The sequence below is a fragment of the Saccopteryx bilineata genome, chromosome 3, assembly GCF_036850765.1.
Source record: "Saccopteryx bilineata isolate mSacBil1 chromosome 3, mSacBil1_pri_phased_curated, whole genome shotgun sequence".
Classification (NCBI taxonomy): Eukaryota; Metazoa; Chordata; class Mammalia; order Chiroptera; family Emballonuridae; genus Saccopteryx; species Saccopteryx bilineata.
In genome coordinates, this window is record NC_089492.1 from 6,999,445 (window position 1) to 7,022,782 (window position 23,338).

The 23,338-nt window shown below is 54.9% G+C and overlaps 2 protein-coding genes across 2 annotated transcripts in view; one reads left to right on the plus strand and one right to left on the minus strand.

The window, feature by feature from the left end:
* Positions 1-23,338, minus strand: part of TG (thyroglobulin) — a 224,387-nt gene that overhangs the window by 31,780 nt on the left and 169,269 nt on the right. Inside the window, exons 41-42 of the mRNA XM_066264615.1 lie at positions 3,659-3,823; positions 2,633-2,800 (exon numbers count right to left, since the gene is read on the minus strand). Coding sequence (XP_066120712.1) covers positions 2,633-2,800; positions 3,659-3,823 — 333 coding nt within the window. The remainder of the gene's footprint in view (positions 1-2,632; positions 2,801-3,658; positions 3,824-23,338) is intronic.
* SLA (Src like adaptor) overlaps positions 21,655-23,338 on the plus strand; it is a 36,920-nt gene continuing 35,236 nt past the window's right edge. The window contains exons 1-2 of the mRNA XM_066265626.1: positions 21,655-21,672; positions 21,844-21,985. The gene's annotated coding sequence lies outside the window, so the exon portion shown is untranslated. The remainder of the gene's footprint in view (positions 21,673-21,843; positions 21,986-23,338) is intronic.

Sequence of the window (23,338 nt, forward strand, 5' to 3'; positions counted from 1 at the left end):
GGCTGGGTCCTCAGAGTCCCCGGGATGACGCTCTACCCACTGCACCACCTCTGGCCAGGCTGTTTTTTAACCAACGTGGGTTCAACCTAAAGTATGCGAAGACACCGTGTTTTAGAGGAGAAAGCCCGGGGCTAGCGGCGGAGCACGGCCTGTGTCCGTGCTGCCTGAGTACTGATCCGCTTCAATAACCGAGGCGCGGCCCCCTGGGTAAACACCTGGTTCCACATGAGTGCTCAGCAGAGAAACAGAGCTGGGCCTGGGACGAGAGCCCTTTCTCCTGGGCGCTGACATGTCAACTAGACAGAAGCTGATGGTGACTAAGCTCTGCTCGGTGCCACGCACACTCGGTCACACACACACACACACACACACACTCATACACATACCCTCCTACTCCACAGCTCTCGTTTCATACACAAACACACAGATACACAGATATAGGCATATGTCATCTACCACATAGCTACGCACAGGCAGTACTATCAGCAATACTGAACTCATTGTATTCTTGCCCACACCACCCCACCTCCGGAGAGAGCCAGGTTAATTGCTTGCTGTGCCTTCTTTTCAGACCGGTTGTCCTTTCGCATCGCGCACAGAAAATGACGCTCACACGTTTACAGATGGATACAGGCCGCTTGTTTTTCTAAAATGCGAATGCTACCTTAAATCACATTCCTCTGCCGGCTTGCTTTCTGCTCGTGAGCCAGCAGAGATGGAACCCGTCCATTCTTCCCCCCATCTGCTTAGTACTTAATGGGCTGTGTGCATCTCAATCTAGGCAGCCAGCTCCCCGTTAATGGACGTTTGAGCTGCTTCCAATGTTTTGCCACGGCATTCACATGGTGATAAGTACCCCTGTGTGTACACCGCATCTGAGGGGTGCTTCTGTGGCTGTGAGGTGGATTCCCCCAACGGAGACAGGAGCCAAGGGGACGGAACAGTTCACAGAAATGGGGGGCCCCATGTGCATGATGATGATGATGATGTTGTCGTTGTTAATTCCAGTGAGGCTGCCTTGCGTCCGACATAGCCAGGCGGGACCCGTGTACGGGCCGTGCGTCCTCATTGTGTTTCATGCCCTGGGGCAACCATCCCGGATTTGACCACCTAAAGGGCCTGTCAAGAGCAGATGGACAAGGAGGGCTGGGTGGGCGAGCTATATCCTAGTGAGGGCAGCTGACGTCTGGTCAGAACGGGGGGCGAGCTGTACCCTGGTGAGGGCAGCTGACGTCTGGTCAGAGAGGGGGGTGAGCTATATCCTAGTGAGGGCAGCTGACGTCTGGTCAGAAAGGGGGGCGAGCTGTACCCTGGTGAGGGCAGCTGACGTCTGGTCAGAGAGGGGGGTGAGCTGTACCCTAGTGAGGGCAGCTGACGTCTGGTCAGAGCGGGGGGCGAGCTGTACCCTAGTGAGGGCAGCTGACGTCTGGTCAGAGCGAGGGGCGAGCTGTACCCTGGTGAGGGCAGCTGACGTCTGGTCAGAGCGGGGGGCGAGCTATATCCTAGTGAGGGCAGCTGACGTCTGGTCAGAGCGGGGGGCGAGCTGTACCCTGGTGAGGGCAGCTGACGTCTGGTAAGAGCGGGGGGCGAGCTGTATCCTAGTGAGGGCAGCTGACGTCTGGTCAGAGCAGGGGGCGAGCTGTACCCTGGTGAGGGCAGCTGACGTCTGGTAAGAGCGGGGGGCGAGCTGTACCCTAGTGAGGGCAGCTGACGTCTGGTCAGAGCGAGGGGCAAGCTGTACCCTAGTGAGGGCAGCTGACGTCTGGTCAGAGCGGGAAGCGAGCTGTACCCTAGTGAGGGCAGCTGACGTCTGGTCAGAGCGGGGGGCGAGCTGTACCCTGGTGAGGGCAGCTGACGTCTGGTCAGAGCGGGGGGCGAGCTGTACCCTAGTGAGGGCAGCTGACGTCTGGTCAGAGCGGGGGGCGAGCTGTACCCTAGTGAGGGCAGCCGACGTCTGGTCAGAACAGTGGGCGAGCTGTATCCTAGTGAGGGCAGCTGACGTCTGGTCAGAACAGTGGGCGAGCTGTATCCTAGTGAGGGCAGCTGACGTCTGGTCAGAGCGGGAAGTGTGTGTCCAGGCAGATGAACGAGCTCTTATCCCCACGGACCCTTACTCCCACGTTGCCGTGCCGACGCGAAGCCCCGCAGGGCTGCATTGCGGGGGGCACGGCTCCCACTTTCCTGGCAGAGAAAACCGGCTGCGGAGGCTGGTGCCCAGCGCCCCTCCGTCCACCTCCCTCTCCTTCTCCCAGCCTCAGAGGGACTCGCGGCCTTCATGGGACAGGGACATCCACGGGCTGGAACCCTGAGGCTACAGAGCCCCGGGGTGGGCCTCCGCTCACTGCTTCCCCGGTGATTCATTCCCAGAAGCAATCTGTGGGTGTGGGTGTGGATGTGCCTGCGCGGCTCACGGTTCTGCACGAGTCTTCCTTCTGATCCACAACCGTGACCGCCTCCCACGCCCCTAGAGACTCCAGCCAGGGTAGGTACTCAGCGATGCCTTTGTGAATGAGCAAGGAAGTCAGCCACTCCTGACCAAGGTCAGACCCGGAGGACCAGAGGCAGGGCCACACCCCTGAGGGGACCTGTGAGGCCCACCCCACCCCACCCCACCCCACCCCACCCCGCCTACCTTCACGGCCTTCGCTCTGCTGATGAGCCCGTCATCCTGCGAACTCCCGATGAGCAGGTCGACCTCGGCGCGTGAAGCCCTCTGCAGCGCTCCGGCCGGAGCCTCCCGGAGGTATTGGCCGTCGACCACAGGACCCCAGTAGTGGAAAGGGCCACTCACAGCCAGGAGCTGCGCGGGGTGCAAAGCAACGCCATTGTTTATACACATTCTATTCTTTTAAAAAAGAAACGGTACTAAAATTATCAGTTGCATAGCTTTGCTTAACCACATTGAACAGTGGACACCAGTGCTGGTCGTCCGTCTGAGGCTTTACTGGGAAATCAGAGTAAAATGACCAGACCAATGGGCAGGGGAGACACTGACAGAGGTTGGGGTGGTGGCCAAAGGGGGGACATAGCAGGGAGACGCAGCCGCTTTGCCCACTGTCCAGTCAGCGCCCACTGGGAGGAGCGGGGCTCAGACCCACCCCAGGTCCGCAAGTGCAGGCTCAGTGCCAAAGGGGTCGAGCCATCAGCTCCAATGACAACAATTATCCCTGCTAGTGTCCCCTCCACTCATGTCAGGGCCAGCCAGAGACTGGGGGCAGGACCTTCGCCGGCAGGAAAGGGGAACACCAGCCGTCCCACCTGAGGGGCACAGACAGCTCCGTCGCAGCATGACCACACTCAGTACGTGTGCTGTGACCTGACAGAGTGCCACCGCGGTCCCCGCACAGGCCAGACCCTTTACACGGGCCACTTAACTTTATCCTCTCACTCGGTAAGGCCCACGTCATCATTCCCACGTCACAGATAAAATCCCAGGTGCACAGAGCTCTGTCGGCTACCGGGACCCACGCCTGCTCACTGCACGCCGGGTCTACGCACAGCACCGGGGTCCAGGGGTGGGCGTCCTAGCCACCAGCTGGTCGTCAACCCCTGTGTGGCCTTAGTTGGGTCATGTGTCCTTTCTAAGTCTGATTTTCCATTTATAAAAAAAAAAAAAAATCAGAGAATGTCCCTTTCCAACTCATACTCCAGTGCTCACCTTGGTCTGGGCGTCATTGAGGACGCTGGCGGGCTTCTGACGGAGGCAGGGTACCATTTCTTGGATGGACGAGCTGGGGCAGCTGACCTCCTTTGCCAAAGCCGCGGCCTGCTGCTGCACCCTCCCCTGGCTGATGACCGCGGCGGGGGACAGCGCGGAGCCACCCTGGATGGGAAGCAGACACAGGGTGATGGTCGTGACGCGTCCTTCCTCCTGCTCAGCCCGGAGACCTCGGGGCACACCAGGGCTCGGTGTCCTTCGTCCACACTTAGGGGCCCTGGGATCCTTCCCAGAGGCGCCCACAGGCATTTGGGGGAGGTCCAAACTGATTAATATCATAGCGATAAGCTGTGTGACCTTGAACGCACGTCTCCCTCCCTCTCGGTTCCCTCCCGCATGAAGGGAGGCACTGGGTGCAGGGACAATAATCAGAACTGGGGAGAGAACTCTGGGAAAGGTGACCCCCCAGCCCACCACCACCTCCTGGCGGGGGGTGCAGGGCTGCTTGACTAGCTCTCCCGGCTCGATTAAGATAGATTTGGACATTAAAATAGATGCCCACCCAGAAGATGATGGAAACATAGTCACTGTGAAAGTCAACTGTCCCCACAATATCGTTAAGTCTCCTTTAAAATCTTAGGTTGCTGGGAGCATTTCCTCTCTAAGAATGCAGGTGGTGGGAGCCAGGTTCCCGGAGGAAATTAAGGCACAGAGAGGTTCAGAATCTCGCTCAACAGCACGCAGCTGGTGAGGGGCAGAGCCCGAACTGCTGTCCGGGCAGCCTCCTCTGGGCCATGTGCTTCAGCCCCACGTGATGCCATGTGGATGTTTACATCTGGAACAGCGCAGCGTGCCCTTGAGCTGAACTGTACCCTCTCAATCCGACGTGAAGGGAGCACTGATCTGGCTGGCTCCACGGTGTATGTTTTCACTCTAGGCTCTGCCTGGAGCCACAAATATCAAAACACCCCAAAACGCCAGCACGGCAGAGCTGTTTCCTCATGTACGCAATGGACGCACCAGAGCACGCCTCTCATGGGGCTGTTAAGAGGATCGTTGAATCAGGGCAAAGGAGAGCGTCCCGGAGATTGTAAAGCGAGGTTCTCGTGCTCACATGGGTCATTCTTATGACCGCTATGCAAACAGGACCAGACAGGTGCCCAGAGGGGAGGGGAGAAGACCCATCCTCCTGAGTGCACAGCCGGACATCTTTCCTGGCACAAGGTGGTACATTCCGGCACTGACCCTGGAAGGTGACGGTGGCCTTTGTGTTTCAGAGTCAGGACCGAAGGTCATGGGCAAAGCATGGGCATTGCAGTGAGAACAGGCCATCCTGAGGGTAGGACCAAGAGCCGAGGGCAGCACTGGGTGAAGCACATCCCTAACGGGCCAGGAGAGGACCCAGGACCCAGGACCCAGGACCCAGGACCCAGGACCCTGGACCCAGGACCCAGGACCCAGGACCCAGGACCCAGGACCCAGGACCCAGGACCCTGGACCCAGGACCCAGGACCCAGGACCCAGGACCGGTCCTGTCCAAAGGAGAGTTGAGGCTCCAAATCCCAGAAGCTGACTGCAGCCTCCAGACCTGGCTGCCGACCCCACATGACGACCTCACAGGTGACCCAGCACCTTCTCCTCCTGGGGCACGCAGGCAGAGGCAGTAACTCCACGTGGCTCCCCTGGGGCGAGATACCTAAGCGCCACAAGAGCCGACCCCGATGGAGTGCCGCCTGGTCCTCGGCACTGTGAAGACACTGACGTCCTGAACCCTCGCCCCCTTCCCGAGGGGCAGGGGATGTGACCGTCTCATTTTTTCCGGTGAGGGAGATTCAGGCACAGAGAGGCGCGCGACTCGCTCAGGATCCCAGGGCAGAGGCAGGGTCCGCACGTGGGCGTCTTACACCACGAATCACTTTCATAGACACCTGGCAGGGTCTGGATGCGGGTGGTGACACTGTGATCACTGCTATGTCCCCTCATTGTCAGGTCCAAGGACGGACCCTGTGGCCAGAGCCAGAGGCGAGACTGGACAGTTGGAAGCCAAGCCGAGGGAGAGGGAAGCATGGGGGCAGGGTCCCGCCATGGCCCCACCATTTCTGAGCACTCCGGGCTGTTCTGAACAGGGCGGGCAGCCCGGTCTCGGGACTGAAGACAGGACGGGCACATGCACGGTTTCCTGTCCTCAGCCCACTGGGATAAACTGGGCTGCTGCCACTCACAGCGAGGTATGTTTCAGGCTGCCTGCACGGTCAATCCCTGCCAGGGGCTCGCTCTGAGCTCAGCATCTGTGAGCTAGGGACAGTCCCAGGGTCCTGGCAAGATCGATGAAAATAAAACGCCGCACCACCCCAAGCCCAGGAGCTCAGCGACAGTGACAATGAACGGGGTCAAGGGGGTGTGCCTGCGGGTTTATCTTTCCAATGATTGGGGACAGCTTTTCTGAGAATCACTGGATATGCTTTGTCTTGAGAGCACACACACACACACACACACACACGCTCAAGGTGCTCAAGGTCAAATCCCACACATTCCAAACTGCACACTGACTGGCTGACGGCGGGTGGCTGAGCCCCCCTGGCCGGCAGCGGGGCTCCAGGGGGGGGCGTGGATTTGGGGAATGAGCCCCACTAGTGTTTTCAACCTTGTCGACAGCTATAAAAAGCCAGAGTTCCTGATCTGGTGAGGAAGTGGTTAGAGGCGTGGGTTAGACTGATACTGCAAGACGGCTTAGAGAACTTTCTTCTCACAGTGCGTTAATTGATCTCTCTGAAGGAGCCCTTATTCTTCACGGAAAACCGGGGGTTAGAGGAGCCAGCGCTCCCCTTAAAGCCTGGGCTGGAGACAAGGGACCAGGGTGGGGGGGGGCAGTGCTGTCATGCAGAGAGCAGGGGCTCTGGGGGCAGAAGGACCAGGGCCAGACTCCAGCCCTGTTACCCGCAGATGAAGTGACCGTGGGCATGGGCGTGTGACCAAGCTCTGCGGACCTGGTTTTCTCCTCTGTGAGCGGGAATGATGAACCACACTTTACAGCCCTCGTGGGGACGCACGGGAGAGGGTGGCTGCCCTCCACATGGGGGGCTGTAGTCCGGGTAGCTGTCGGCACCGTGGGGCTCACGGGACCTCTGCGGGGTTTGGGGGTGCAGGGTCCTCTCGGCCGGCCCCATCACGCCAGCCGTCCCTCAGCCCAGGGACTTTTATCTAAATCTGACCTAGCTATTAAACGGCAATGAGTGCCTGCTTGTTTGTATTTTTTTTTCTAACTTTAAAAATAGTGCAGGGCCAAACCACAGCTGCTGACCACTGCTTTCTCTCCCTGGGGCCTCTGAACACTGTAAGGTGCTTGACCTCAGCTGGCCACTGACTGAGGTGACCTCGGTGAGTCACCTCAGAGCTGGGACCCGCCCTGTCCAAGCACACATACAGACACACACAGTCACAGATGGAAAGACATATGTACAGACACACACTTAGAAACACACACAGTCATACACGCACCCTTGGACTTTCTTGAAACGGAGACCTCAGAGTTTCCCAGGAGGAAGCATTCACAGGCTTCACTGACCACAGCACGCAAGGGGATGGTTTCTGTGACAAAGGTGGCTGTCCCAGGAAGGCCCCATGGCCCTTTCTAGGGGGGTTAGGACCCGAGGACATGGCTCTGGGCAGAAAGTGTGTCCTTCAGAGGTGTCTTCCCAGCGTCCCTCACACATGGCTTCTCATTGATGGGGGGGTGGTGAGGCCCACATCCTGGGAAAGAGGGGGTGTGTGGGAAGCTCGGGGTCCCACAGGCAGCAGTGGAATCAAGGAGTTAATTCACGCAAATTTCTAGCCACAGCGCCCTGCACATAAACACACTAGTGATGCAATAATTATCGTTTTGTAAATTCTTTCATCACGATCTAAAATGTCACTCAGTTAAACCCCTCATTACAAATCAGGCTGACGGGCACCTCAGTCCCTGGTGATCTCTGCCTAGGAGGCGTGCTCATGCTCATGTCTGTTTTTTGAAATACAGACTATACCCAGCAGGGCATAGATACTAGTGGACTTGCAATGAGGCTCTCTATCATCAGGGCCAGAGAGAGCCAGGATCCTCACGGTTAGAGAACGCAGAGGAGGGAGAGGTTTCTGAGCACGAGGGTGGGTCGAAAGAAACTGCGCAGAATTGGGACTTGAGTGGACGGTGATGGGAAGACGTGGTTAGAGAAAAAGAAAGGGCATGGGCAGCCATTCTGGGGGCAGGGGTGGCAGGTGGGTTCAGGGGCCTGGTCACCCAGCGGAGCTGCATATGATAGGAGCTAGTCCCAGGTGTCCCAGCACTCCCAGAACGGGGTCTGAAACCCCGGAGAATATGTATTGAAGGAGGGAGCCAGTGGTGTGAGTGAGGGCATGGATGGGTAGACAGATGGATAGATGGCATCATGAAGGGATGGATGGATAGATGGATGGATGAATGGATTGATGGATGGACGGACAGCATCATGGATGGCACCGTGGATGGATGGATGGATGCATTGGATGGATGGACGTGTGGATGGATGGAATCATGGATGGATGGATGGATTACTCCTCCTGAATGAAGAGAGGCATTTGCATTGAGGGTAAGTGAGATGAAGCTGAGAGGGCATTATATCTAGTATAAGCAAGCGATGCCCTTTAGAAAGTGGCGAACCCCAGGACACAGAGCGTGTATCCCACAGGCCGTGAGAAGACAGGAAAGGCTTCTGAACAGGGTGTCACAGAAAGTATGTTTTTTGGAGTGTCATTGAGTCATTTGTCTTTGTGTCATGCAGGACCCTCAGTGGGCACTCAGCACATGCGTGAGCACAGAAGCCTCCGGAAGGTGGACTTCCAGTGGCAGAGGTTGGGATGGTCACCCCTTCACCTCCAGGTCTAGCTCATTGCCACCCCCCTGGGTCTGCCTTCCCTCAATGGCAGTGAACAGAACGAGACTGAAACAGCTGGCTAGATGGTAGACTGCTGACTGGCTGAGTGGGAATGAACCGGAGGGGGCAGTGTCTGAAGGGGGGAGCCCAGCCAAGGGACAAAGGGATGAAGTGTGAACCAGAGTGTCGCTTCCGCTGCCCTGTACCGGATCCTCTCCTGGGACGGGCCCAAACCTGGCAGATTGTCACCAGAATATGGTAGATGAGTTGAGTTGGGGGACTTTACTGAGCAGCCCAGACTCAGAGAGAACTCTGGAAACTAAAGATAAGATAAAGTAGGAAGAACCGATATTATTTACAAAGGAACAAACTACACAACTTAGGTAACCACTCTTTTCACATTCTCAACCTCATTCTGAAAAGAGTTTAGGGTCCATGCAGATAAGAGTATCAGAGAAGTTTATTAGCTTGCTAGAACCTGGGGAAAGAGGTTAGGTATCCAGATTCCCTGATTCCAAGGTGCTCTGGCTCTCCCATGATGCCACGGTGCCCTCACTGGTGGCAGAGGCTGTGGGACATTCCCGGCCATTCCGTCCCCCTCGCCATCTCCCCTGCTGCCCTTCATTCCATCAGGCTCTCTGGCTTGTCCAAGCTCCACCAACTCCCAGAGTCCCTTGTCAATTCTACAAGAGGGGATGATGAGGGAGTTGTATTGGCTTTTTAGACTTTTCAGAATGTTCTAACTTTTCTCCAATGAATTTCCATTAAATCGGTAATTAGACAAGAATTTAATTACACTGAAAGGAACAATTCCACACTAAAATAGAGCTCTGGTCAAGAAGAAAGCACTCATTCTCACTTATTGTGACAGCCAATCAGAGGACAAGGGCCACAGCCAAGACGGTTTGAGAGCACTTTGCAGGGGGAACAGAGGTGGGGCAGAAGGAAGACCCTCCATGGGGAGGGGGGCTGGCCCTGACTGAGAGGAATGGTCCCCACAACAATCCTCATCACACCTTAGCAAAAGGCTAGGGGGTATCGCTCCGTATCCATCTGTGTTACCCTAGTTTATCGAAAGGTAAGACAGAGCAACATTTGCAAATTTTTCAAGCAAAAACAGCATCATCAAAATCCCAGGTAAAAAGTGCAGGGCAGCTAAACAAAGGAAGTGAAAAATGTCACATACCCCTCCCAGTGAAACAGGATGAATGCGGATGGCTGGCAGCCTGCCGCACGCCTCTGTCTCCCCTGGCTTGTGGGGGCAGGGGGCGTTTATATATTTATAGCAGAAAATCAATGAGATCCTATTGGTTTTGTACCTGCCTTTGTCACCTAACAGTCCATGGTGAATAGCACTGTGGGCTGACACCCATGAATTTGCCAGACTGTTTCTAATGCCAGCATGCAATCTGGTATTTGGGTTGTGAGGGAGAGAGACACAGTAAGGAGCACCTGCCCGTCACGGAGCGTGACAGACTTGGACACGAATGCCAGCTCTGATTTGTAGCCATTTGATTTGGGCTCTTCCTTCCTCATTATAAAGGAGTATAATGATACCAACAGCTTCCCCACAGAATGGTCGGAGTGGAGGAATGAGATGGCTTTCATAGAGCACGAAGGTACATTACAAATAGTAAGTATTCAATAAGTGATAGTCATTGTTTCAAATTCTGTGATGTCTTAGACAACGCTGCAACGCACATCTTTATAGCTAAATCTATTCACATATTCGTGATTATTTCCTTATGCCACAGAATTACTGGGTCAGAAGGTATACTTTTATTTTCTGAGAGATAATAAAAATGTAGTAAATGATCTCTTTAAATAACATGTTAATAGTTTTCCATTCAACATATACATGTGAAGATCTTTGTTAAAGGAAAATATTGTTGTATTATGTAAGCTATATTTGGCCTCTATAGCTAACTTTTAGAAACGAATTTATTGAGCCATAAGTCACCTATCCATCATGCAGTTCGCTCCTTGAAAGCGTGTGAGTCAATGGTTTTTAGTTACGTGCACAGAGTAACCACCATCCTGATCTAATTTCAGAACCTTCTCATCATCCACAAAGAAACCATGGACCCATCAGCAGGCATTCCCTATTCCCCACCCTCACTCCCAGCCCCGGGCAACTGCTAATCTACTTTCTGTCTCCATAGAGTTACCTGTTCTGAATGTTTCATATCTGTGGAATCAGACAATAGTGGCCTTTTGCGTGTGGTTCCTTTCACTTCGTTCACGTTATAGCACATATAAGCACTTCATGCCCTTTTCTTGTTGAATAATATTCCATCGTATGGACATACAATATATCTAGTCATTAGCTGATGGACACTGAGGTTGCTTCCACTTTTTGGTGATTATAAATAATACTGCGATGAACATTCCTGTTCAACTGTGTGGGTGTGCATGTATGTGTATGTGTGTGGGTGTGCATGTGTGTGTGTGTGTGTGTGTGTGTTTTCAGTTCTCCTGGTTGTATACCTAGAAGTAGAATTAATTGCTGGGTCATCTGGTAACTCTATGATTAACCTTTTGAGAAGCTGCTAAAATGTTTTCTAAGGCAGTGGCACCATTTTCTATCCCTCCACCCCCACCAGCAACGCAGGCACGTCCCAAGCTCTCCACATCCTCCCCCACACGCACTATCATCTTTTTTTTTTTTTATCACTATTACAGCAATTCTAGTGGGTATGAAGCAGTATCTCCTTGCGATTTTGATTTGCATGTTCTTACTGTCCGCTGGTGCTGAGCATCTTTTCACGTGCTTACGGGCCATTTGCACATCTTCTCTGGAGAAACGTTATTCCAGTCCTTTGCTCGTTTTAAAACTGGGTTACTTGCCTTTTTGTTACTGAGCTGCGGGTGTCCTTTACACATCCCGATACAAGTCCCCAGTCAGATGAATGATCTGTGAACACTCGCTCCCACTCAGCGGCTGTCTTTCCCCTTTCTTGATGGTATCTTTTGCAGCGCAGGAGTTTTAAATGTGGATGCGGTTCCATTTTTGTTTGTGTGTGTGCTTTGGAGTCCTATCTGAGCCACTGCTTAGCCCACGGGCCAGGAGTCCCACCTTGCATTCTAAATATACATATTTTAACACACACACCCTTTTTTAACCACAGGCTGTCAAGGTGCCCTGAAGGAAGGTTGTGCCTTAGTGTATTTTTTGTTTGTTTGCAGACTTAACTTTTCCACCAATCGTCTGCACCTGGAGGAGGAAGAAGGCGGGTACCAGCAGGGAGCAGGTGCCTGCTGTGTCCTGAACCCCTTTACACGCTATTCTCAGTCGGGGCTCAGGAAGCCTCTGAACCAGGGAGCCACGACTGTCTGGGCCCCTCTCGTTAAAGAGTGACAGAGTCTCAGAGAGGATACGTGACTTGCCCCCAATCACTCACTGCTTGGGGGGGGGGGACTCAGGCTGTACATCTCAAAGTCATGGCACAACCCAGCCTCCGTGTGCCGAGGGACACGGTGGAGGTGACCCTGTGTGCTGAACATTCTTTCTCCAGACATTTTGGAAAACACTGTCCTCCATGTGACTTAGCTACACACTGTCCCCTGTTAGCTGTGGGCACTCACTGTGGGGACCCCACGGGGGGGGAGGGGCGGCTCCAGGGCACAGCTCGGCTTGGACAAGGAGCAGAGCAGGACCTTGGCTCTGCCCCCTTCAGAAAGCACCTTGCTCTCCTCTCCTGTTCTCCCTCCAGGTTCTTGCCAAACTGACAAAGTGCCTTTTCCATCTGTCACCAACATTACATCAAATTGCCTCCGTCGCCTTCCAGCTGTCAGAATGCATTGAAAGCCTTGGCACTTGTTAAGGACTGATTGCACAGGCGAAGGTGTCACCCTTTAGAAGTGACACCTGAGTGATGGGCGAGGTGGCAGCAGCCCCCTGTTTCACATGGAATGTAAAATGCAGGCTCCTGAGTTGTTCCCCGCAGTTCTCAGTGAGCAGTTCCCCCCCCCCTCTCTCTCTCACACACACACACACACACACGCACACATATTGGGTAGACCTTGCCCTTTGAAGACAGTTCCACAATTGCAGCTTGTAAAGTGCCTAGATGGTTCTTCCTAGTCCCTCATTCCGGTAGCTTTGTTTCCCAACTCACATCCGGGGCAGGGGCCGCCGTGGACACGCTCCCTGGGGCTCCTGAGGACGCGTTATCTGCTGGACCAGCTGAGCTGAAGCCCTGGGCTCCGGCCCATCCTGGTGTCTGTGCCTTCCGGCCAGAGCGTCACACCCTTCACCCCTGCCCTCCAACACTTGGCCTCCTGTGGTCAGATGGGCTCAGCGTTCTACACTGTGGTGACCACTTTCTCAGCAGCCGCAGCAGGGGGGAGGCCCGCTCCTGGGACCCACTTCACACTCTTTCTAACACCACCTCCCACTGTGGTGACCACGTTCTCAGCAGCCGCAGCAGGGGGGAGGCCCGCTCCTGGGACCCACTTCACACTCTTTCTAACACCACCTCCCACTGTGGTGACCACTTTCTCAGCAGCCGCAGCAGGGGGGAGGCCTGCTCCTGGGACCCACTTCACACTCTTTCTAACACCACCTCCCACTGTGGTGACCACGTTCTCAGCAGCCGCAGCAGGGGGGAGGCCCGCTCCTGGGACCCACTTCACACTCTTTCTAACACCCCCCCCCCTTAGAGCTGCCGGACAGAAACAAGTGTAAATGATCATGGTTGTAGAACAGTAGACGGCGCATGGGCTTCGGGATTAGATAAATCGTAGTGTGTCCTGTGCTGACAACCTGGCACCTGGCTTTACTCTCGTGGCCCTCAGTTTCCCCATCTGTAAGGTGGGTATATAATACTGTCTCAAGGTATGGTATCAAGAGCATGGGCCATGGGGCCCACCTGGCCAGGTTCAAGTCCAGCATTCCCTCTTACCCGCCATCTGTCCTTAGAAGAAAATCTATTCCAGTGCTCTGTGCCTCAGTTTCCCCACTGGGAAATGAGGATGAGAAGCACACTCATTTGTTGAGATGAATCGATAACACCTACAGTGCTTACACACATCAGGTTTCCAATGAGCCACAGTGGCCATTCAAATCATGGTATTTCTCAAAAGTTCTTGCAAAAATTAAATGGAATAAGAGACTTGAAACAATAGAGCCGGCAAGGCACTCTACAGAGATCAGTTATTACTATTTCTAATGTTATATATAGCTACTCAAACTAAAATAAAACACAGTGAAACAGTCTGCCAGCTACGGGTCGATCTGAGGGGTTGGAGCTCCGTGTGGGCCAGGAACGGCGGCCCCGTGTTGGCCAGGAACGGCGGCCCCATGTGGGCCAGGAACGGCAGCCCCGTGGTGGCCAGGAACGGCGGCCCCATGTGGGCCAGGAACGGCGGCCCCGTGTTGGCCAGGAACGGCGGCCCCGTGTTGGCCAGGAACGGCGGCCCCGTGGTGGCCAGGAACGGCGGCCCCGTGTGGGCCAGGAACGGCGGCCCCGTGGTGGCCAGGAACGGCGGCCCCGTGTGGGCCAGGAACGGCGGCCCCGTGGTGGCCAGGAACGGCGGCCCCGTGTGGGCCAGGAACGGCGGCCCCGTGGTGGCCAGGAACGGCGGCCCCCGTGGTGGCCAGGAACGGCGGCCCCGTGGTGGCCAGGAACGGCGGCCCCGTGGTGGCCAGGAACGGCGGCCCCGTGTGGGCCAGGAACGGCGGCCCCCGTGGTGGCCAGGAACGGCGCCCCGTGTGGGCCAGGAACAGCAGCCCCGTGTGGGCCAGGAACGGTGGCCCCGTGGTGGCCATGAATGGCAGCCCCGGAGCTTGTGTGTCCTCTCCTGTACCCTGCACGGCTGTCCCGCTCCTAGGCACAACCAGCTGTGCTTTGCTGGGTAAAGAAAGAAACTGTGGCCGACAATCGGAAACTTCAAAGCCAGTTTTAGGCTGGGTCTTCTTTAGATAATGACAATGGACTCCTGTCAGGAGCTGGGGGTGGGGCGGGGGGTGGGGGGGTAGGAGCGTATCCCCGAAGTATGAAGGCGTCACAGGATGAGGGTCAGAGGGGAGCTTCGCAGGGGCCACACTCATTCTGTTGCCAATCTTTTCACCTCGTGTTGTGCTGCTAAAGCACCCCCAGCGGTGGTTGGGCAAGTTTTATCATTGTTATATATATATATAACAATATATATAATAATAATATATATATAATATATATAATAATTGCTAAACAAGTCTGTACCTATATATATAATATAGATAATAATATATAGATAATATATATAGCAATATATATAATTATATATAGAGAGAGAGAGAGAGAAAGAGAGAGAGGGAGAGAGAGGGAGATGAAAATACCAGCTTGAGCAGCTGAGAGGCCTGGCTCGGGCCACGTGGGGAAGCTAACCTCAGCGGCCTTATCTCCCTCCGCCAGCACCGTCCTGCCACCCCTGGGACCCAGCCTGTGCTGCTGGGAGCTGGGCTGCGGTCTGGGATAATCCCATCGCGTCTCCGGGCTCCTCTCGCCGGCCAGACGCTGCCGGAGCCGGGAGGCGGCGAAGGCGGTCAGGAAGTTTGACGTCTATAGGCAGGGGTGTTTCTGTTCTTCCCTATTTATTTTATTATTTACTGATTTATTTGTTTTTACCTGGTCCCTCTATCTCTGCCTCCCGTGCCAGCTCTTTTCTTCCCGGGGAACATCTGATGGTTGTTGTGGCCGCGGATGGTGCTCCTGCTGTCAGCCCCTGATGACATAGGCAGCCCCTGTCTTCACGGGACTCCCAGCTTTTGTAAGTCAGACCAACAGAGAGATGGGGAAGGGGGTGCCACACGAGAGCCCTCCCGGGGCCTGACGCCACCCAGCGCCGCCACACACCCAGTCTCCTTTGTCACGGATGACGGACTCGCGTCTTTGTCCCTACGAAGAGTTTGCAGGGATCTCGGCGCCCTCCCCAGAAGACAGACTGTGTGTTTGCATCAGGGAAGATGAGCGCCAATGTTTAGAAATTCCCTCTGAAGGTCCCGGCTTGTTTAGCAATGATGCCTGTCTCCTTCCTCGCTTCCGTCTGAGTCTGGGTCGCCCCAATGGCGTGCGCGTGACGCTACGCCTGAGCACAGGGAGAAAATGCTAGAATATTTACTTATAGATGTTGAGTGGTCTTATCCTTTTAAAATGTTTTTGTACTTATAATGTATGTGTTAGTCGAGTAATCTGTGGGTATGATTAACGACCACGTGCATTATGCAAAGCTGAAGCTGATTATCTGTCGGGTACAGACTTAGAGTTTGGAGGTGATTACATGAGACAACAGGAAGAGGCATTTTTCTTGGGGGGCTGAAAAAAGAGGGTCGAGCTAGGGTGTCAGCACAGACCCCCAATGTCTGCTCTGCTGCTGGGAATCAAGGTGACCAGCAAACTTCGTGCCTCTGGGACGGGGCAGGTCCCTCCGGCTCGGCTCAGTTGCAGGGGGATGGCACCACCTCTGACAGGCCCCTCCTCCCCACCTGTGCCACCTGGGCTGAGCCAGTCCGGGACACGAGCCATGTGGACAATTGGAGAACTTCACCTTCGGGCAGAATACAAGACCTGGGAGGACATGGCTTGACCCCACCTTTTGTAGGGGTTTAGAGCCTGAGCCCTGCGACCGGACCCTGACTCCATGATGAGGAAGGACCATAGCCCTGGGTCACCCGGACAGGAGACTCACTCCCGATTCTGGAAGATTCTAAAAGGAGGGGAAGGCATTCTGGGCCACTGTGCCAGGTGACATGAATGCAGAAACAAAGCCAGCTGAGCCTGTCAGGACAGTGACAGTGGAAGGTGACCGGGCAGGCAGGTCAGGGCAGTGAGGACCCTCTGAGGAATCCACACAACTGCCCAGGACGACGGGGGGTCAGGGAGGCTGGGGCACATCGGGACTGACACTGAGTTGATTTGAGGAGGGTCAATTCATCCACCCGTCCCAGGGGTGTTGGGTGTTGGAGAGGGGCAAGGAGATCACAGGAGGCGGGGTGACTGATGATCAATGGATACTGAAGTCACTTCCAACTCCAGGCAACTGAAGCCATCCCAAAACGAATAAAGAAAAGGAGAAGGCACAAACCGAACATCCTGGCCAGCACCCCCGACTGTCTAGCCTTCGGGATTCTGTGCATTCAAGGCTGGGCTGAACACCATCCCTCGTCACGCCCCGAGGCCACTGCAACGTCCAGGGCTGTGCCCTTGGGCCTCCTCCCTCCCTGGAACGTCCACTGCTCTGCCCTCTCATCGTGGCTCATCCCTGGCCCTGTTCACTGAGCCCCTGGATGGCAGCGCACATACCCCAGTCACCCTTGTCCTCTCAGAGCTTAGCTTCCTGGCTGGCCTGAGGCTAACGTTCACTGAGTATCATCATATTGACTTAACTGAATGAATGCCTGAGTTAGCTGTAGCGAATAAAAGAGTTTGTACGTTAGTGCACGCAGAGGAAGAGAGAAAGAAAAGCAAAGTGGCAGAGTTGCAAAGGCTGGAGTGGGTCCCTCTCAGCCGTTCCCGGGCTCTAGGAAGCCCGCTGACCTCTTCATCTAACCTCCCCACGCTGAGAAGCCGTGTGGCCTCCCTGGGGGTGGATGCAGCAGGCTGGGTTGAGCAAGACAGAAGGGACCAGCTCTACTGAATCAACATGTTTGTGCAATGCCTGCCAGCAGAAACGGACGGTGGAAAAGAAGCTTCTATGTTTCTTTTTCCTGAGAACACTCAGAGTCAAGAGGCCTCCCAAAGAAACACAAGGACATTCTGATGACATAAACAATTAAGTCCCGCTGCAGCCGGGGACTTCAGCTCAAGCCAGATGGACCATTAACCAAGTCTGCAGATGGTTCCAGAAACACGAACCCCCATTTCTAAAGCAGCAATAGGGTCCGGTCTCTGTCTCTCCCAGATGATTTTCAGGGTGAGCGTGTCATCTTCCCCAGAGGGAAGAGTCAGGAGTCACAAAGCCTGTGCTTTCTCGTCTAGAAGGCAGGCCCATCACTTGTTCATTCACTGGGTGGATAATGATGGATCAGCTCTTTGGGGGGCCAGGCTCGGTGCTGGGCTCAGCGGTCCTGTGTTAGGCGTGTCCCTGCCTTCCCAAGTTCACATTCCACTTTGAAAGGACAGGGAGACCTCCACAGCCAGTGTCCCCCTCCCAGTCTGTGCCCAGCACTCTGCTATTTAGTCCACACACATTCTCCCAAGGACCCTGAAGACCAGGGAGGAAACAGGAATAGTGACGCCACTGAGGCTCCCAGAGAAATGGAGAAGACTTCGCAAGGTCACCCAGTTCCCAAATATCTCGGGCCCCCTCCCCCCCCTTTGTTTTTGACTCCGATCCTCAGGTGCCTTGTGCACGGCAGGCAGAACGCCAAGGGGCATTCTGGGGAGGCAGCACCCGCCTTGGGGTGGGGGAGGGCCGGGAGGACATGCAGACCAGGCGAGCTCCAGCTCAAGACTTGCAGGAAAGAGGGCACACCACACAGGGAGGGACGGACACTGGCCAAGTGAATGGTGAACAGGCGGGAGGCCGTGTGAGGGCAGAGGGACACAGCCAGTCCCTGGGGCGAGAGGGGCGTGGAGGCGCAGAGTGGGGGCACTGTCATGGAAGGAGGATGGGGACAAACTGTGATGAGCATCAACACCAGGGAAAGGGGTGGAGTCTAGGGCAGGCGCTGCAGCAGAACGGTGACAAGGACCTCTGTCTTGTTTGGGGACACCGGGCTGCAGTGGTGTGAGGAAAGCAGTGGGAAGGTCCCATAGCAGGCCAGCCCGATAGTGACAGTGAGCTCACCTCCAGAAGCTACTTAGCTAGACCTGGGCGGAGTCTCGTCAGCTGGGTGACGTAGAGCAGGTAGGCACGTCCAACCCCAGGACCTCGGTTTCTTCGGCTGAAGTGTGGCCACACGCAGCCGCTAGGGAGGATCCGTTGGTACCAGAAGCAACCACTAAGTCCCTCGCCTGGCTCTTTCCCCAAATATTAGTTCCTTGTCCCTAATTTCTTCTCGCTGAAGACACCAAACATTTCCAGCCCTGAACCTTTGCCCTTGACATTTGCTTTACCTGATCCTTCTTCTTCTTGATCAGCTCTTTGGTGTCACGTTGGGCTCATTACAAAACTGTCTTCCCGGGTGGGGGTTCTCCTTACTGCTCCCATCCCCTCGGCCACCTTCTACACCGTGACTTGTGGGGTTCTCTACCGCGGCACCCAGAGCCGCGCCCGACACACAGCAGGTGCTCGACACACACTTGCCGAATAAACGATCGAATGAATGAATGACTCAGGACTTATCCAGCCACAGAAGGGGCACAAACTTGGCTCTCAGAGAACTTCTAGTTTGCACGGGACCTTGAAGGTCCTGTGGTTTCAGCCCTCTCTGGGCACGAGAACCCCATCGACCGTGTTGTGGCACAGAGTACATACAACGCCTCGCATTTGATCCCCGCCCACTGAACTTCCCTCCTGCGTGAGTTAACGCGCGTGTGATTCTCTCCGTGGAGAAAGGGTTCACTGGTTCTTGAGGTTGTTTCTTTCCTCTTCTAACGTTTCCCACATTTAAACAGAAAGAAGGAAAAATACTCCGAGGAGAACTGGGGATCTGGTAATACCAGACCGAGCTGTGAAGTGTGGGGCTTACACACTGCATCCCTGCCACACGGTGCTGAGTCGCCTGTACTGCCATGCTGAGTCACCTGTACCTCCCAGAGCCTGGATCTCCCGAGACCAGCCTCTGGAGAAACGGGCTTCCTTTGCCTGACTCCGCAGATGGGCCCAAACCCCAGCGGGGGAACGGAACATGGCTCCATGGCTCACAGCGGCCTACGTGCACCCAGTTGGTTGTTCGCATAGTCAACTATTTCATTTCAGTAGAGTGAGGTCTGCAGCCTCGGACTTCATTAACCAACCTTCAAGCCCCTTGGGGGCGCCTTGCTATCCTGCCCTGTGGCCGGGAGCCTGGGCGCTGATGGCGAAGGAACTGACCAAGCCCTCCGGAGTCGGGTGCTCTCCACACAGACAGGCCTGCGTGTCTCTGCCAGCTCGGACACATAGCCTCCTGACGGTCGCCGGGCCAGGGCTGACCCCACACTTATGCTCCAACCTCCCTCCCCTCCCCCCCTTCCCCGTGCTCAGACCACAGCTCAGGCCTCCTAGCAGCATGGATGGCAGTTTTAGGAACATTTTCTCAAGTGTCGCTGATTCCTGTCAGTTACCCTAAAGCTGAAAAGGCAGATGACGAAACATCCAGGCCAGGGGACATGAGTAGCAGCACCCCAGGTCACTCAGTTACCCAACAAAAATGAGCAGAGCGGATATTGCAACCCCGGCCCCCGGGGTTCCACATTCTGAGCTTCTTCTTCTGCACCAGATGTGTTTTTTAGTGAACATCCCTCTACAGTCCCTACCATCAGACTTGGAGCTTTCTTAGGGCCCACGGTGCCCCCCCCCAACCGCCCTGGGCCCCTCTGTCCTATTAACCGTCTCCTTCCCTTCCAGCTGTCACCATAACTGATAGCGGCCACACTTCCATCTGTTTCCCATGGTTCCCCGGGAGGGGAGCAGGCAGGCTCAGTCAGGACAGGGTGTCCTTGGTTATCTGTGCACATCTGGATTCCAGCGAAGTTCCATTGACTAAATTCAGAGTCTAACTAACTCATCGTAGATTCTCAGTGTTGATTTTTGAAAAGTTGCCGTGAAGCTCATGCCTTCTGAGTCTCGGCTCAAACCCCTTCTGTGCCTCCTTGTGAATTTTTTTGGGGAAAGAAACCTCCGCTTACACACAGTTCTGCCGGTCTGCTCTTCCCCTCCTAGGCAAATTGCCCGTTCTGCTTCTGCAACGCTTCCTCTGTGCCTTCCCAGGGTGCCCTGCGCCCAGCGGGTATTTTCACACGTTGTCTAAGGAAGCATCTATCTAGTATAGCGTTCCTTCTAAATTTAGAAGCAGCCCTGATGTTTTTAATTCATCTTCGATAAGTACCCTGAGTGAGGTTTCTAAATGACTGTCCCCGGATGGCCGTGTCAGTCCTGCTGGGTTGGGGCTGTGCCTCACCAGCCAGAGACACTGGCCCGGGTTCTGCTCCAGGACCAGCTGTGTGATTCTGGGCACGCCACCGGACCCTCTGTGAGGTGGGCGGGGGTAGGGGGCCGTCCCGGGCTCTCAGAAGCAGCCCCAGCATGGCCCCCATCTGGCACTCCCAGCTCAAGTGGACAATTCCCAAGCGGTCCTGTCTGAAGTCCACATTCTACTGACAAGCCCTTCAGCCCGGGTGCTGGGCTCCCTGCCTGTGACTTGCATGTTATGAACAGGAAGCTATGCATTATTATTATTTTAAAAAGTTTAAGCCTATCAAAAAGATGAAATAGCACAAGGTACAAATGCCCTTTGCCTGAATTCCTCCAATAGGAATATTTTGCTTTCTGTCTCTCTCATTTTCTTTCTCTTTATTTAGTTTTTACATTTCTTTTTCTTTCAGGGAACTATTGAAAGTTAGAGACGCCCTGACACCTAAAACCCCAAATACATCAGCTCGTATCTCCTAAGACCTGACACGCCCTCCCACACAACTGCAATGTCCTTGTCACACCCAAGAAAATGAACGTGGACGCCGCATCCTCTAATGCAGTTGATGTACTTGCACCCCACCACCCCACCGTCGCAGTGGTACTCTTTCTAGTCCTTTCCCCTTGACCTGGGACCTAGTCGAGCATCACACGCTGCCGTCGGCTGCCATGTTTTCTTAGTCAGCTTGCATCGACCACCTGTTTTTCACAACCTGCCCGGCTCCTCCCGGGCTAGCCCAGCTGAGGGGCGGGAGGTCTCGCCGGGAAGGCTGGTGGGCAGCTCCTTTCTGCAGAGGGGCTCCGATGCCACTATTTGAAACCTCTGCCGATTGAAAGCCGGTCCCTGGCAGAGCAGGGGCCAGCAGCTCTGCTCTGGGGTTGAGTTGGCAGGGACCTAAGGAAGCAGTAAGAATTGGGAAACTGAGAAAAGGAGAAGTTGCGGCTCCTTGGACCCGCCGAGCTCCAGGGGGTGTGAGCGCGTTCCTGTTCAGCTTCCTCGGCCTTCTAATTAGAGAAATAATGTCCCGGCCTCTGAAAGCCTGGGCGTTCAGAATCAAGTGGCCCATATTCCCAAGCGCTTTGCCAAAAAAAGTAAGTAAATAAATAAATAACTAATGCCGCTGCCTTCCCTGTCCTTACAGAGAGGAGCCCACTTGGGGTGGTAACTGAAAACAGGAACCGGCCCCCTCGGCAAGGCCCGCGCCTTCCCCGTTTCTTGCAGAGGAAGTGTGGGGCACGTTTAGCAACCGCTGTTCTTGATAGCATGGGCTTGTCCACACCCGCGGGAGGCCCGGCCACCGGCTCACTCCGCCGGAGCAGCAGCGGCTGACGGAGCGGCGGTGATGGAGATCCCGGCGGTCCCGCAGCGGCGACTCCCAGGGGAGACCATGTCCAGCCTCTGAAGGTACCCGGGGGGACGTGGCGGGGGCTGGGTGGGAGAACCAGGACCTCTCCGGTGCACAGCAGGCAGTGGGGGAGGCGATCTTTTGGAGACAGAGAAGCTCTCTGCTGGAATGGGCAGAGCAGTGTCTAAAGTGAGATCCGAGAGCCTAACAGCGCCCAGAACATCACGGGGGCTCACTGAAGAGTTAATGCGTGACTATAGACAAGAAGGGGTGGAACGTCTGGGCCGGGCACCGGCACCCGGTGGGGACTGCAGCTGCAGAACCACCTGGCACACAGCAGGGCTCTGCCGAAGGGCGGCTGCTGCTTGTGACCAGACTGCCTTCCGAGCCGTGTGGCCTTGGGCAAGTCATTTTCACCCCTCTGGGCCTGTATTCCCTCCTCTGTAAAGTGACAAGAACGGGGCCCTATTCACATAGGCGTTGGGCAGACTATATGAGCTCGCATATGCCAAGTGCCCGAGTCAATGCAGACACAGAGGACGTGGGCAATGGATGCTGTCAGTCAAGAGGCAGGATGTCTGGGGTGCCTGCAGCCCAGAGAGGCTGAATGGTCGCTGTAGTGCTTCTGGGAGTCTGGCTTACGTGGATCTGCTTCGGAATAATGCCAACAGTGATAGATAATAACAGGCAGTAAAGATCAAAGTCCGGGGTGTGTGCACGGGGCAGGGGTTAGAAGAGGATTTGGAGAACTAGAATTCTCTAAAGAATGTGGCACACCCCCCAGTCTTCGAGGTTTCCAGGTGCCCAGAAATCCCGGTGTCAGGGAAATAATCGTGATGTTAGGCTCAAAATGTCCTGAATTGGGGTCATGCACGGGAACGGGAAAGGATGACATCCGCCCCGCCAAGGGGCAGGGGAGGGGTGTTGCAGGGAAAGCTGTTTTCCTGCCATCTTCAGGGTAATTCTGTCAAGATTACTATTATTCTTTGCTTTTGACAAATTAAAAAAACCCAAACAAACCACAAAACAACCCAAGACTCAGAGAAGTCAAGTGATTTGTCCGAGTCACACAGCAGCGAGAGGCTCTAAGGGCTGAGGTCAGTGTGGTGGGGGTGGGGAGCCTCAGTGAGAGCAAGCGGGTGAAGGACTAAAGTGCATATTTAAAGCGCTCCTCTTCCTTTTAGGAGAAACACACCCCGTATTCTGCAAATTGTCGTTCTGTGGTTTGCTATGCGACACTGAGCCACAAGCCTCTAAACTGGGCTGTGGTCCTTTTAAAATTGGGGAGGGAAGCCCAAATCAAAGGTCTGGCAAAGTCTTCTGCAGTTGAAATTCTCCAGTTAGGAGCATGCTAGAGAATATACTGCTAATACTGTATATTAAAAACCCAGAATGCACAGACTGAAGTCTAC